General features: G+C 55.8%; 1 protein-coding gene across 3 annotated transcripts; it reads left to right on the forward strand.

Moving 5' to 3' along the window:
• Positions 1 to 402: 402 nt before the first annotated feature.
• On the forward strand, positions 403 to 6,610 carry LOC140260384 (glutamine synthetase). 3 transcript variants are annotated; one of them, XM_072352713.1, is made up of 7 exons: positions 403 to 443; positions 590 to 765; positions 1,195 to 1,356; positions 2,542 to 2,688; positions 3,433 to 3,560; positions 4,952 to 5,151; positions 5,282 to 6,610. In XM_072352713.1, the coding sequence occupies exons 2-7, from the start codon at positions 600 to 602 to the stop codon at positions 5,601 to 5,603; spliced, it is 1,125 nt and encodes a 374-aa protein (XP_072208814.1). In that variant the 5' UTR covers positions 403 to 443; positions 590 to 599; the 3' UTR covers positions 5,604 to 6,610. The 3 variants fall into 3 exon arrangements, with proteins under 3 accessions (XP_072208814.1, XP_072208812.1, XP_072208813.1); XM_072352711.1 differs by having other exon boundaries at positions 435 to 508; XM_072352712.1 differs by having other exon boundaries at positions 438 to 462.
• The last annotated feature ends 5,351 nt before the right edge of the window (positions 6,611 to 11,961 follow it).

An 11,961-nucleotide genomic window follows, 5' to 3' on the forward strand; every position in this document is an offset into this window, starting at 1 on the left:
GTGGGTAACTGTGAGCACTGTGATGCTGTGATGTCTATGGCAAAGCAAAAAGGCAGCGTGGCCTGTTGAAGTCATCTGATGGAGTTCTGGTTTTCAGAGCAGGGGAGGCCTCGCTGTGGTCCCACAGCCCCTCATGGCAGCTCAACGCAGCTCTCGGACACGAGGTGTGTGTTCGGGTGTTGCCGTGCAGGCTCCGCGGGATCCCCTCGGGGTATTCCCCGATCCCACCATTTTGCAGCAGCGATATTTCGATGTGGAAGCGCTCTCCCGTTGCGCTGAGTAACGCTTTAACAAATAAACCCAGCAGCGGCCGCTCCCGCACGCAGCTGTATCGGGAGGAAGCAGCGGCCCCGCACCGTCCCACCGACCCGGGGCGGAGCGCCCTCCGTACCGCCCCCAGCCTATAAAGGGCGGCGGGCGCTGCAGCTGGCAGCGTTGGGCCGGTGAGCGGCGGGGCCGCGGGTTCGAGTCCCGCGGGGGGACGTTGAGCTCCGGGCGCAGCTGGAGGGTTCGCGGGGTGGCTGCTTTCCGGGGGGAGCGGGGAGGGGGAAAAGGGGCAAAGGGGTGATGCCACGCTCCACTCCTGCAGGGCCGTCGCCATGTCGGTGTCACACAGCTCCAGGCTGAACAAGCTGGTGCGGGAGCAGTACATGAGGCTGCCCCAGGGCGGGCTGGTGCAGGTCACCTACGTCTGGATCGACGGCAGCGGTGAGGGCGTGCGCTGCAAGAGCAGGACCCTCGATAAGGAGCCCAAGAGCATTGAAGGTAACGCTGCCACTTCTCCTCTGCTGGCTGCCGGCACGGTGGAGGGGCGCCGTGATGAAGTGTGGAGGTGCTTTGGGCACTGGGAGGTGGTGCTCGGCTGTGCTGGTTGCGTGGTGCAGGCGATGCCCGGTGCAGCAGTTGCACGGGGTCATTATATAAAGCGGTAATGTAAATATCCGGCTGCGGTGCGCTCAGCCTGCAAGCTGTCATTAGTGCTGGGTGGGAAGGGGAGCGTGAGGTCCTCACCCCGGCCATGGGCAGGTGGGTGTGGAGCTGCACTGGGACGTGGCACTGCGAGCTGATCCTGTGCCCCCGTGCCCTCCTGGGTGCCCCACTTTAGGTCTAGGCCAGCAGCCCCTCACACACCCCACATGTGAGGTACCTCCTTTCCAACCCCGCTCCTCTCTCTGCCGTTCTCCCACCCCACAGACGTGCCCGAGTGGAATTTCGATGGCTCCAGCACAGCGCAGGCAGAGGGTTCCAACAGTGACATGTTCCTGGTGCCCGTCTGCATGTTCAGGGACCCCTTCTGCCTGGACCCCAACAAGCTGGTGCTGTGCGAAGTGCTGAAGTACAACAGGAAACCCGCAGGTGAGCTCTGGTGTTCTTATTGTTAGTAATCCTTAATGCCGGGGATGATTTGCAGTGCCATCTCTCTAAGGGGACTGCTGGCACCGATGCTGCTCTTTGTCCAACTGCACTGAGCGTTTGGCCTAAGGCACTGAAATGCAAGCACCATGGGTGTGTGCAGGGATGTGTTCTGGAGGTGCTGCAACAAGCAGGAGCAGCAAGGAGGCTGTTGTCCCTCAGGCAGAAGGGACGGGGTGAGCTGGGGGCTGATCCTGAGCACACCCAGCCCTGTGGGGCTGTGCAGAGCACCGGCCCTGTGTCTTGTAAATAAGAGGAAACCGCAGTGGTGCTCAAAGCACTCAGGGGTGGAAGCAGCAGCTTGCTGTGACGTGCTGGCTTGGTGGCCGCTCAGCCCGCTGGTGGATGGCTGCAGGAAGGGAGCTGCAGGAAGGGAGCTGCAGGCAGGAGCTGGTGCGGCGCAGTCAAGCACAGGGTGTCCTTCTGCAAGCACAAGGACTTATCGGCGAGGGCAGAAGTCTGCAGTCCTGGCAGTCCGTTTGTCTGTCCATCTGATAAAGGCGCAGCTGGAGGAGGGGAGCCTTGGAGGAAGGGTTTCAGTTGGGATCCCTGCTCGGAGGCGGCTTTAAACAAGGTGACAGCCGGCCCTGAGTGATGGAGTTGGATTTGGGCCCCATGAAGCACCTCATGTGTCGTACTGTCCTGCTCCAGGGCTGACCCTGTGCTGCTCCTAAAGACCCAATTGGGATGAGGACCAAACTGAGGCTGAGGATGGGAGCAGAGACATGGGAGATGGGCAGTCCCTGTTCCCAGCTGTGCCAGGTGCCCATGGGTCAGGGCTGGCAGATGTGTCCTTGCTGTCTTCATGTGCAAGAGGAAGACGAGGACAATCATAGCTGGACGTGGTGATCTTAGAGGTCTTTTTCAACCTTAATTGTTCTATGATTCCATGGGCCGGAGGTTGTGGTTTAGGGAGTGATTTAATGAGACCTCCTGCGTCTGTGGCCTATTGCTGTGGCCAAGCAGTGGCTCTGCAGGGAGGGACCCAGTGAGCAGAAAGCGCTGCAGGAAGGGGAATTTGCTCACTGCTTTCCTTGGGGCTTCTGTGGGAAGAGCTTGGTGGTGGCTGGGACTCAGAGGGATGGAGCTGAGCGCAGCCGGATCTGACTGCAACCACTCTGCTCACAGAGACCAACCTGAGGCACACCTGCAAGAAGGTGATGGATCTGGTGAAGGACAGCCACCCCTGGTTTGGGATGGAGCAGGAATACACGCTGCTGGGTGTCAACGGCCACCCCTACGGCTGGCCTGACAACGGCTTCCCTGGCCCACAGGGTAAGTGCCTTCCTGAGGCCCCAGACTTGATGCTCAGCCCTTAGGGAATGCAATCCTATAGCAGGCATCCCCATCCCGTTGCCACTGCTTCCCTGTGGTGGGTGGGAGGAGGTCTGGAGCTGCTTCACTGCTGCCCCATGGCTCACGTGAGCCGGACCCCATTGCACAAACAGCTCTTGGCTGCACGACTTGTTTGTCAAGGGCTGGAGAACTCGGCCAGAAAAATCTCCCCACGGCTGTTGGCAAAAGGACCGACTGGGTGCTTCGGCCTCAGCACCTCCTGGGAGGGGGCCAGGGGTTTCCCAACCCGCCTTACCCAGCCCGGCACAGGGTTGTTTGCAACATCTCCCTTCCCCCAGGCAGGGAGGAGATCTTCCCCTGGCAGGCTGAATGAGGAAGAGCACTGTGAAACCACAGCCTGCTGACTCTTCTATAGGCACAAACAATGCCAGCTGCTGCTGGAACAATGTCTGGAGCCTGAAGTGCTTGGAGTCAGGGTGGTGCCGCCGGGCACATCCAGCCCAGTCCTGCTTATCTCTTGGTCGCCTTCCCGTGCATTGCCAGTCCTGTTGTGCTGCATAGATAAGGCTGAGGTTGCACCACCACTGGGCTCTGGATTGGGGGTCGGGGTTCCAATGCACCGTGGAGGGCAGCACCGATTGATTCCCATAAATTCTCTGCCTGGGTTGGTGCGATTTCCTTCCTAGTGCTTTATTTACCTGTTGCGTTCTGCCTCCTCTCCAGGCCCTTATTACTGCGGGGTTGGAGCAGATAAGGTGTACGGACGTGACATCGTGGAGTCCCACTACAAAGCTTGCCTCTATGCGGGTGTGAAGATCTGCGGCACCAACGCCGAGGTGATGCCCTCCCAGGTGGGTGCTCAGAGGTGCTGACCATGAGGATGCTCTGGGTCTGCTTCCCCCACATTCATGTCTTCCATCCCACCACGGAGGATTCCCTGCTGTTGTGTCTCCAGTGGTGGACATGAGTTAGTGTTGTTGGCCTAACCCTGCAGCATCAGAGCCAGCCAGGATGGCAGCAAACCAAACTGTGGGTGCCCACATCCTGCCCTTGGGTCCTGAGGACCCTCCTGTAGCACACAGACTTGGGCACGGCTGGGGGAGATTTGAGCAGTTGAGGTGTTATCTCAAGGTGGTCGCTGATTGCTTTATGCATGCGGCCAGGCTGCCTAGTGGCAATTGGACCCTCCCACTGATAAGCAGGGCCTTGTTGGCAGGGGGTTGAGGCAGGACATTACAACTGTGATGAGCCCGATGCTTGCCCTGACATGATCAGTGTCCCCTGGGCTGCTCTCAGCACTCTGTGATCCAGCTGTGCCGTGCCACTGCCTGTGGATGTGTCACTGCTGCTTAGTCACCACGGGTGGTGCAACCATGTCCCAGGAAGGACGCATGGGGACATCTTCAATCCCATGCTGTTGTGGATGGATTTTTGCACAACTCTGGTTTTAGCAGCAATTTAGGGTTTATTAATGCTTTCACGATAAATCACAAGGTTAGGCTGCATGAGTCTTAAGAATGCTCCATCAGCACTTAATCATTAGCCAGTTGGAGGCAGTGATTGCTCAGAGAAGCTGTGGGTGCCCCATTCCTGGAGGTGCTCAAGGCCAGGATGGGGGGCCCTGGGCAGCCTGATCTGCTGGGAGTCACCCAGCCCACAGCAGGGGGTTGTAACGGGATGATCTTTAAGGTTCCTTCCAACCAAAACCATTCTTGGATTCTACAATTCAGTGCTTCAGTGGAATTTATTACAGTTGAATATCACAACTTAAAGGCTTGAGAATGGCCAAGTCCGAATGAAACCCTGCAGGGTATCGGAGGAGACATTCCTAAACCCATTTCTCACCTTCCTCAGCTCTCAGTGGATGGTGGGATCTGTCCCCAAAGGGCTCCTCTTCTCCAGTGTTGGTCAGCAAGGAACCTGAAGAAGCTGACCCTGAGGTGTCCCATTGCAGGGGAAGATCAGGGATCATAGTCTGCTGTGGGTCTTAGGATCCTTTTTTATAGGACCTCGAGATAATTGACTTCAGTCAGAAAACTTTCCATTCTGGCCACAGTTCAGGTGAGGCAATGCTGGAACTTTCCACCCACCGCACAGTTCCAGTGCCCAATGGATTGCACAGTGATCTATGAAGCTCAGCCGCTCCCCGCACTGTCAGCTGTTGCTGGGGGTAACAGGGGCAGGAGCTGCCCCACCAGGTGGCACCAACGTGGCCCCCACACGCATTCTCTTTCCCTTCCAGTGGGAATTCCAGGTAGGCCCATGCGAGGGCATCGAGATGGGTGACCACCTCTGGATGGCTCGCTTCATCCTCCATCGTGTCTGCGAGGACTTTGGGGTCGTGGCCACTCTGGACCCCAAACCAATGACCGGCAACTGGAACGGGGCCGGGTGCCACACCAACTACAGCACCGAGGAGATGCGGAAGGAGGGAGGCCTCAAGTGAGTCCTGGGGGCTGCAGCCAGGAGGGTTGGGGCGATGCGCTGAGCATCTGATCTTAAATGCCTCTAGTCACGTGTGGTGGCTTGAGCCCGTCCCTGTGCCAAACCTGACCCCATCCATCCCCCGCAGACACATTGAAGCCGCCATCGAGAAGCTGAGCAAGAGGCACGACTACCACATCTGCGTCTACGACCCGCGGGGCGGCAGGGACAACTCCCGGCGTCTCACCGGCCACCACGAGACCTCCAACATCTTCGAGTTCTCTGCTGGCGTGGCCAACCGCGGAGCCAGCATCCGCATCCCACGCCAGGTGGGCCAGGACGGCTTTGGCTACTTTGAAGACCGGCGGCCGGCGGCCAACTGCGACCCCTATGCGGTCACTGAGGCCATCATGCGGACCACGGTGCTCAACGAGACCGGGGTGGAGACCAAGGAGTACGCTGAGCACTGAGGCCATGGGATGGGTGAGGGTTTTCATGCTGCCATGAATGGTGCCCGTGCTCTCGGCGGTGAGCTCAGACTCTTTAGGAACCTCGCTTCTGGTTTTGTGAAATGTTGCCTTAGAATTTGTATCTATTTTACAGCAGGAGGGAGGGACCCAACCCAATCTATTTTCTCAACCACTTTTTCTGGTTCCTGGTTTTAGGTCGCGCCTGGGGAGGTGTTTTAAAAGAATTGGGGTTGAATTTTTCTCCCTCTGTTGGACTCTACACTGTGCTGTACAGATTCCTACACGGAAGCTGCAGCTGCTGCTGTTTGCACCTGGGCAGGGTGTGTGCTTTGATTTTTTTTCCAGTGTCTCTGTTGCAAGGAAATGATAATAAAGAGTTACCCTGGCTGCGTGGCAGCTGTGCTATCCTGCCACAGCTGCATCTTTCTGTACCTCCGAGAGCTCCATGCAGGATTTCATTTGGGTCTTGCTGATGGGTTGCTGCTGCTGGAACCAGGCAGCGCAGGAGCTGAGGTGCTGGAGGAGCCCAAGGCCGGTTTTAGCTGCTGCAGGGGCCGTGCTGCCCCATTTGCCGCATCCAAAAGCTCATCTCCCTCCATCGTGATCCCCACAAGGCAAACAGAGGCACAGCCTGAGCAAACAGCGGCCAGGGCAGCAGTTGGCTGGTGTTTACACGGAGCTGCTGAGTCAGCAGGAGATGCTGCTGTGCCCCAGACCTGCGTGCAGCCAGGAGCCCTCGGTGTCCCTGAGCCATTCGGTAAATGCATCCTGTTCCCCACACGAACAGGGACACGTTTGCCTCCCAGAAACTGCCATTCAGAATTTCTAATGCTCTTCATCCAAAGCACGACCCTGTCTTGTTTTCCTCTCGTTTCTATGATGTCTTTAATGGGTGATGTGAGCACTGGGACAGTGACTGCTGCCTGCAGCTGGAAAATCAATAAAGAGCTAAATGTGGAGCAGGAACACTCTCGTGTTCCTTTCCCTGTACAAGTGGCTTTAAGCACAGCACTGTACCACTAAATCTGGAGCAGCGTGGAAATCTGCATTGCTGACATACAGACGCCTCTGGCACAGCACCGTGTGGGGTACGTCCGTCCCTGTGTGCCCATTCTGGGTCTCACCCTGCAGTTCTCTCCCACTGGAGCCTTTCGGGGAGGACAAGGAGGCTCCGGGGACTCCTGAGGCCGCAGGGCTGTTCCCATCCCTGCACGCTGCCCACAGGGGATGCTGCTGGCTGTCCTTTGCCAGAACGTAGATCTTTCTTGTACTTTTTGGGGTCAAAATGGGTCAGAAACTGTATTTTATGGATTCTTTCTTTTCCCTAAAGCAGGAGGATTTCCACTCTCGGGGTCAGCACCGCAGGGGACACAAGGACATGGGAACCTGCTCTCAAGAACTTGTCTAACCATTGTAGGAGGGATGTGGGGCTCAGCTGGCAGAGCAGGCGCTGAGGACGGATCCAACCCCCAGCGCTGCCACCTCCCGGGGCCGCATCCTGCGCGGGGAGCGCTGCGGGTTCGTCCGGGTGCGGAGCTGTGCCGGAGCTTTGCTGCCCTCAGCAGGTTCTGGAGCGAACGGCAGCGAGCGCAGCCCCGGGACCGGCCCCACATCAGCATTCCCACCCGGCGGCAACTGGGAAACAAAACCCATTTGGGGTTTATTCCCTCACCCGCCGGGTCCCCCCTCAGCTTCCCTTGCCCCCAAAGCTCCTTCCATCACTCCCGGTGCGTTATGCTGGTTTCAGCCAAGATCTCCAGGATATATATATATATATATATATAATTATTATTATTTTGGTAATGAAAAGGGCACTAGAATTACAATTCTGATGCCAACAGTGGCATTACTGAAAGCTGCTGGGCAGAAGAAGGGAGCTCTGGGTAGAATACAGGCTTAAACTGAAGTCAATAATAACCTCTTTTTTCCCCCCTTGCCTGTCTCCCAGCCCTGCTTGGCTCCCTTTATCTCTATAAGCGTTTAAACGGTTTCAAATTAGATCTCTGGGAAATGGAACTTCAGAACTCCGGTCTGGCCTTTAAAAGCCAGCGATAATGTTTTGGTTTTGTATGAGAGCATCTTTGATCTCGGAGGCTCGCAGCTCTGGGCTGTGCTGGGACAGGCCCTGGAGGCACTAATGAATGGTGCTGGGGTAGGTTTGTCAGAAGTGACTCACCTGCTTGTGACGAGCCTGCTGACATCAAACCACTGGCATCTGAGCTCCAGGAAACCCAAATTAATGATGGCAGAAGGGAAGAATCTCGTGTGGGACAGCCCCGGCAGAGGGAGGTTTGAGCTGAGATGACTTATGATGTATGCCTGGGTCTGGGAGGCTGCTGGACCCACAGAGCTGTGCTGCTGATGTCCCCCAGCCTGAGCCTGGGGAAGAGTGTGGGGGCTGTAGGGTGTCTCCACCTCCAGTGATCCCAGTGTTTGCTCTTCTCTCCTCTGGCCCCTCTTCCTGGGAGAGATGGGGGGTTTCTTGGTACCATCTTGTCTCTGCTATTTAACACAGGGTCCATCCCACAGCTCATCATTCAGAAGGGCGATACGTGGGCTGGTTAAATTAATCCTCACTGGGGCTGCTGAGAGCTGCTGGGATCACTCCTGGGATCACTCCTGGCAGCTGTGGTCATCCCAGATAGCACCACTGACCCTGCCTCTCTGCTGCAAGGTATCTCCCTAGCGGTCAGCACTGTGGGATGATTCCTCAGCTGTTTCTGGGAGGGGAACGTGGTGGATTTGGGTGAAGGCTCTGCAGCAGGTGAGGTGATGGTAGACTTTGCACAGGAGTGGCTGATAAGCTACTATGGAGAGCCCATGGTGGGGCAGCAGGAAGGGCAGTACTGAGTGCCAGCAGCCTGGGGAAAGCTGGATCCTGCTGTGTGCTGCTGTGTGCTGCTGTGTGCTGCTGTGTGCTCCCCCAGCTACCTGGGCTGCCCTGCCATTACAGGGAAAGAGGTATGAAGAACTGGGCAGTGATGGAAGGGAGACATGATGTCAAGCATAGGGCTCAGGTGTCTTGCTGCTCAGGTGGTGATGGGGTATGGCTGGGGATCCCATTGCTATTGAAGCCACTGCCTGCTCAGGGTGGTAACTTATAGGGAACACAAACAATTTTACTGTGAGAGAGAAATTCCAGCCCTAAATCTCAATTGAGCTTCTTCTCAGACTGGATCCTGCTGGGATTGCAGAGCAGGTGAGTGAGTCCTGTCCCCAGAGCCCACAGACTGACTGCAATCCCCTGAGCTGTGATACTGACACCGCGGGGAAGGGAGGACAGACATCCCACCCTCCAGCCCCACAGTGAGCAACACAGGCTCTTCCAGTGAAGGAGATCAGGAATCCCAGCAGTGACTTCAGAGTTATAGTAATAAGAATTGATTCCTTGCTGCTCTCTAGGGATTTTCTAGCAGGTTTGCCAGGTGTTGGGTAGGTGTTAAGCAATTAAAGCAATAACACCTATGTAACGGGGACAGGTGCCAACTGTGTCATAGGCTTGCAGTGGCTCAGCTGGGGGCTCTCTCTATCCCCTGATTTTCTTTGGCTTTGGGGTGAAATTAAGTGGGAGAAGCTGTTTTAGGAGAGGTGGCCTCGAATTGGCTTTTTCCTGCAGAGGTGGGGGTTGATTTGAGGAAGAAAAGCAGGCCGAGAGCATCTGGCGTTGCCTATGGATGCTCGCCTGGTCTCTAACAAAGAGACATAAATGTCACCGTGCGAGCACAAGGGCTTGCACGTATCTGTGTGCATCTGGGGACAAACCTTAATGCATCAGCTCTGTGTGTGTCTGTATGGGGGAGGCTGCTCCTGCAGGTTCCCATCGATACACAGATGCCAGTACGTGGGCTCACATAGACACAAAGCAGCCCAATAACGTGGGGGCTGGAAAAATGCTTTATGGCTCCAATTGTTTGGTTTATCAGAGAAATGGAGAGATGTCTTGATTTTAGTGCCTAAGTGCTATCACAGGGAGGAATTACTCAGCACTAAAGGACTGTTTAATGGCAGGGAAAGGCAGAAAGAGAACCAGTGGCTGAAGCAGAAGCCTGCCAAAGTTGGACTAAAAAGCAGGCATGAATGTTAGCAGCGACAGGGATGAGCAGCAGAAGCAAAGTGCCAAAGGCACTTGCCAGGATGTTGTTGTCTCTTAGTGAAGGCTGGTTTTGTCTCTCTGGCAGAGATGCCTCAGCCAAATAGTTCAGTGATGGGGCATACAGGAGGGTAGTCGGAGGACATTTATTATTATTATGCTGTTGCAGCCCCTGAGTTGTTTGTTTTTTCTCTTTGTTTGATGCTTGGGGTCCTGGCTCAGGATATGAGTGCTGAACAGTGCAGAGTTTGAGCCCAAAGCTGCTTCCTCATGGAGCCTCTCAGGCTCTGCTTGGCATGTTGCTCCCATTGCTCTTCTCCTTAACCCCGGGAGTGGGTTTTGTGGCTCTGGGTTTCCTGGGGAGATGAGGATGTGGATCCAGCAGTGGCCAGGGGCTGCTGGGGAGCCCTGGGACATCCAGACCTTAGAGCTTTGTGTACCAACAGAAGGACATCTAGCTGAAATGCCACCGTGTGGCTTTGGGGAAGCTGTCTGGTGGAATGCAGGCACCCGCAGAGTGGAGATGAGGAGCATGGTTGTGTTCTCACGCCAGCAGAGAGGGAGGGTGTGCGGGAAGTGCGGCAGAGCAATGCCAAACGCTGTGTGAACCCATGGAAGGCGTCAGCACAACACAAAGGAGTACCCTTGCTGCCTTCTCTCTTCCTCGGTCACAGCAGTCCTGATGCTTTGGGATGCTGGGGGTCCCCCCAGCCAATAACCCAGCAGGATGGAGGAGAGGACTGGAAGAGCAGAAGGAGGAGAGACCAAAGGAGGAGCAGCCGTGAGGGCAGGATTGCTCCATCTCCCCAGCACTTGTGCACCCTGAAGTGACGCGGCACATGATGATGATGTTGCAAGCTACAAACTGGCCCAGAGATAACGTGCTACTGCCTCACCCAGCAGTGCTCACAGCAGGAAAGCTGGTGCCAGTCACTGCCAACCCGCAGGGATGATGGTCTGGTGTGGGGGAAGCTGAGGCACAGTCAGGTGCAGCGTCACTGTGTGCAGCTGTGGGACAGCAGATGGAGAAGAACAAGTTGAAACTGCAGGAAAGCAGCCATGATTTCTCCATGAACCTTCTGCACACCTTCATACGTGGCACGAGGATTGCAGCTGATCAGCTGTGGGCGTGCTGTGTGCCTGGCCTGATGGTGGCCCTGTGCTGTGGGCAGAGCGCGGCTCAATGGCTGCGATGGCTTTTTGCTGCGCTCTATCAAGAAATTTCCTCATGTTGGTGGGATGTGACGGCAGGTGAAAGGAAACCTGGAACCTGAAGCTGGGATTGGCATTTAATTTGCCTTCTTTTTATCTTTCTTTCTAAGCTTTCCCTTTTAATAGTGGGGGGGGAAAAAGAGGAAGGGAGAACAGACCGAATGAAGAAGAAGTGAGCACCAGAACAAAGCCTTCAAAACAACTTGAAGCAAAACGACGGTCCAAAATAGCAGGGAAGGGGATCTGTCGCAACTTATCCAACATCGCTGCCTTCGTTTCCACCCGCTGCATCTCAGTGCCCGTCACCCTGCAGGCAATTAGAGAACATGGGTGACTCCAGGGCACACGTGGATGAGCTGGGAGGTAGGAATGGGGCTGAGCAAATCCCTCCTGAGCTGAGCACTGCTGTGCCATGTACAGGGAATGGCAGGTGCCACAGCACTGCAGGGCTCACATATTGGATGGTGCCCACCTCGTTATGTGCTGCAGGTTGCTAAACTGCGGTCTGGGAAAGGATCAGCACCGTGGTGTTGCTGCTGGCAGCCTCACAAGAGCTCCTGTGTTTGTTGGGATGCACAGCGCTGTCTTGCAGCAAGCACACGGCTGGAGCCAGGATGCCTTTGTTCAGCTCCTAGCACAGGAATCCCTTTAATGCTCTTGATGACCTTGAGGGAGTAACTTCGCCATGCTTACAAACACCTTCCTGCAAACAAGGAGTGTAGATCTCAGTGCACCAGGAGTGTTGCAGTGCAGCGTGTAACGGGTTTGGTTTCAGCTCAGCAAAAGGCTTTTACAATTGTGGTGCTTCTGCTGCCCCTCACCTGCTGGTGTGGGTTGGTTGTTTTTTTGCTGGCAATGCCACCTGGAGAGATGGGCAGGGAACTGCTGCAGGGGCTGATGATGGAGGATGCAGGCTCATCTTACAGAGAGACACGAGAGAAAAGTGGCAAAACAAAAGCTAAAAGGGCAGCGCAAGGAGAGCGGCGTATGGAAGCACCGAGGGTGTGCGCCATAGGAGATGAGCTACTTAAACTGTTGGCACAAGCCCATCAGGGT

Source organism: Excalfactoria chinensis, chromosome 18, assembly GCF_039878825.1.
Source record: "Excalfactoria chinensis isolate bCotChi1 chromosome 18, bCotChi1.hap2, whole genome shotgun sequence".
In the NCBI taxonomy this organism is placed as follows: Eukaryota; Metazoa; Chordata; class Aves; order Galliformes; family Phasianidae; genus Excalfactoria; species Excalfactoria chinensis.

What these genes read in the sequence shown, in the direction of transcription:
- LOC140260384 (XM_072352713.1), top strand. Translation starts at nt 600, where the DNA reads ATGTCGGTGTCACACAGCTCCAGGCTGAACAAGCTGGTGCGGGAGCAG. An exon ending in GGAGCCCAAGAGCATTGAAG is followed by an intron (nt 766 to 1,194) that starts GTAACGCTGCCA and finishes CCCACCCCACAG; the next exon opens with ACGTGCCCGAGTGGAATTTC. An exon ending in CGGAAGGAGGGAGGCCTCAA is followed by an intron (nt 5,152 to 5,281) that starts GTGAGTCCTGGG and finishes CATCCCCCGCAG; the next exon opens with ACACATTGAAGCCGCCATCG.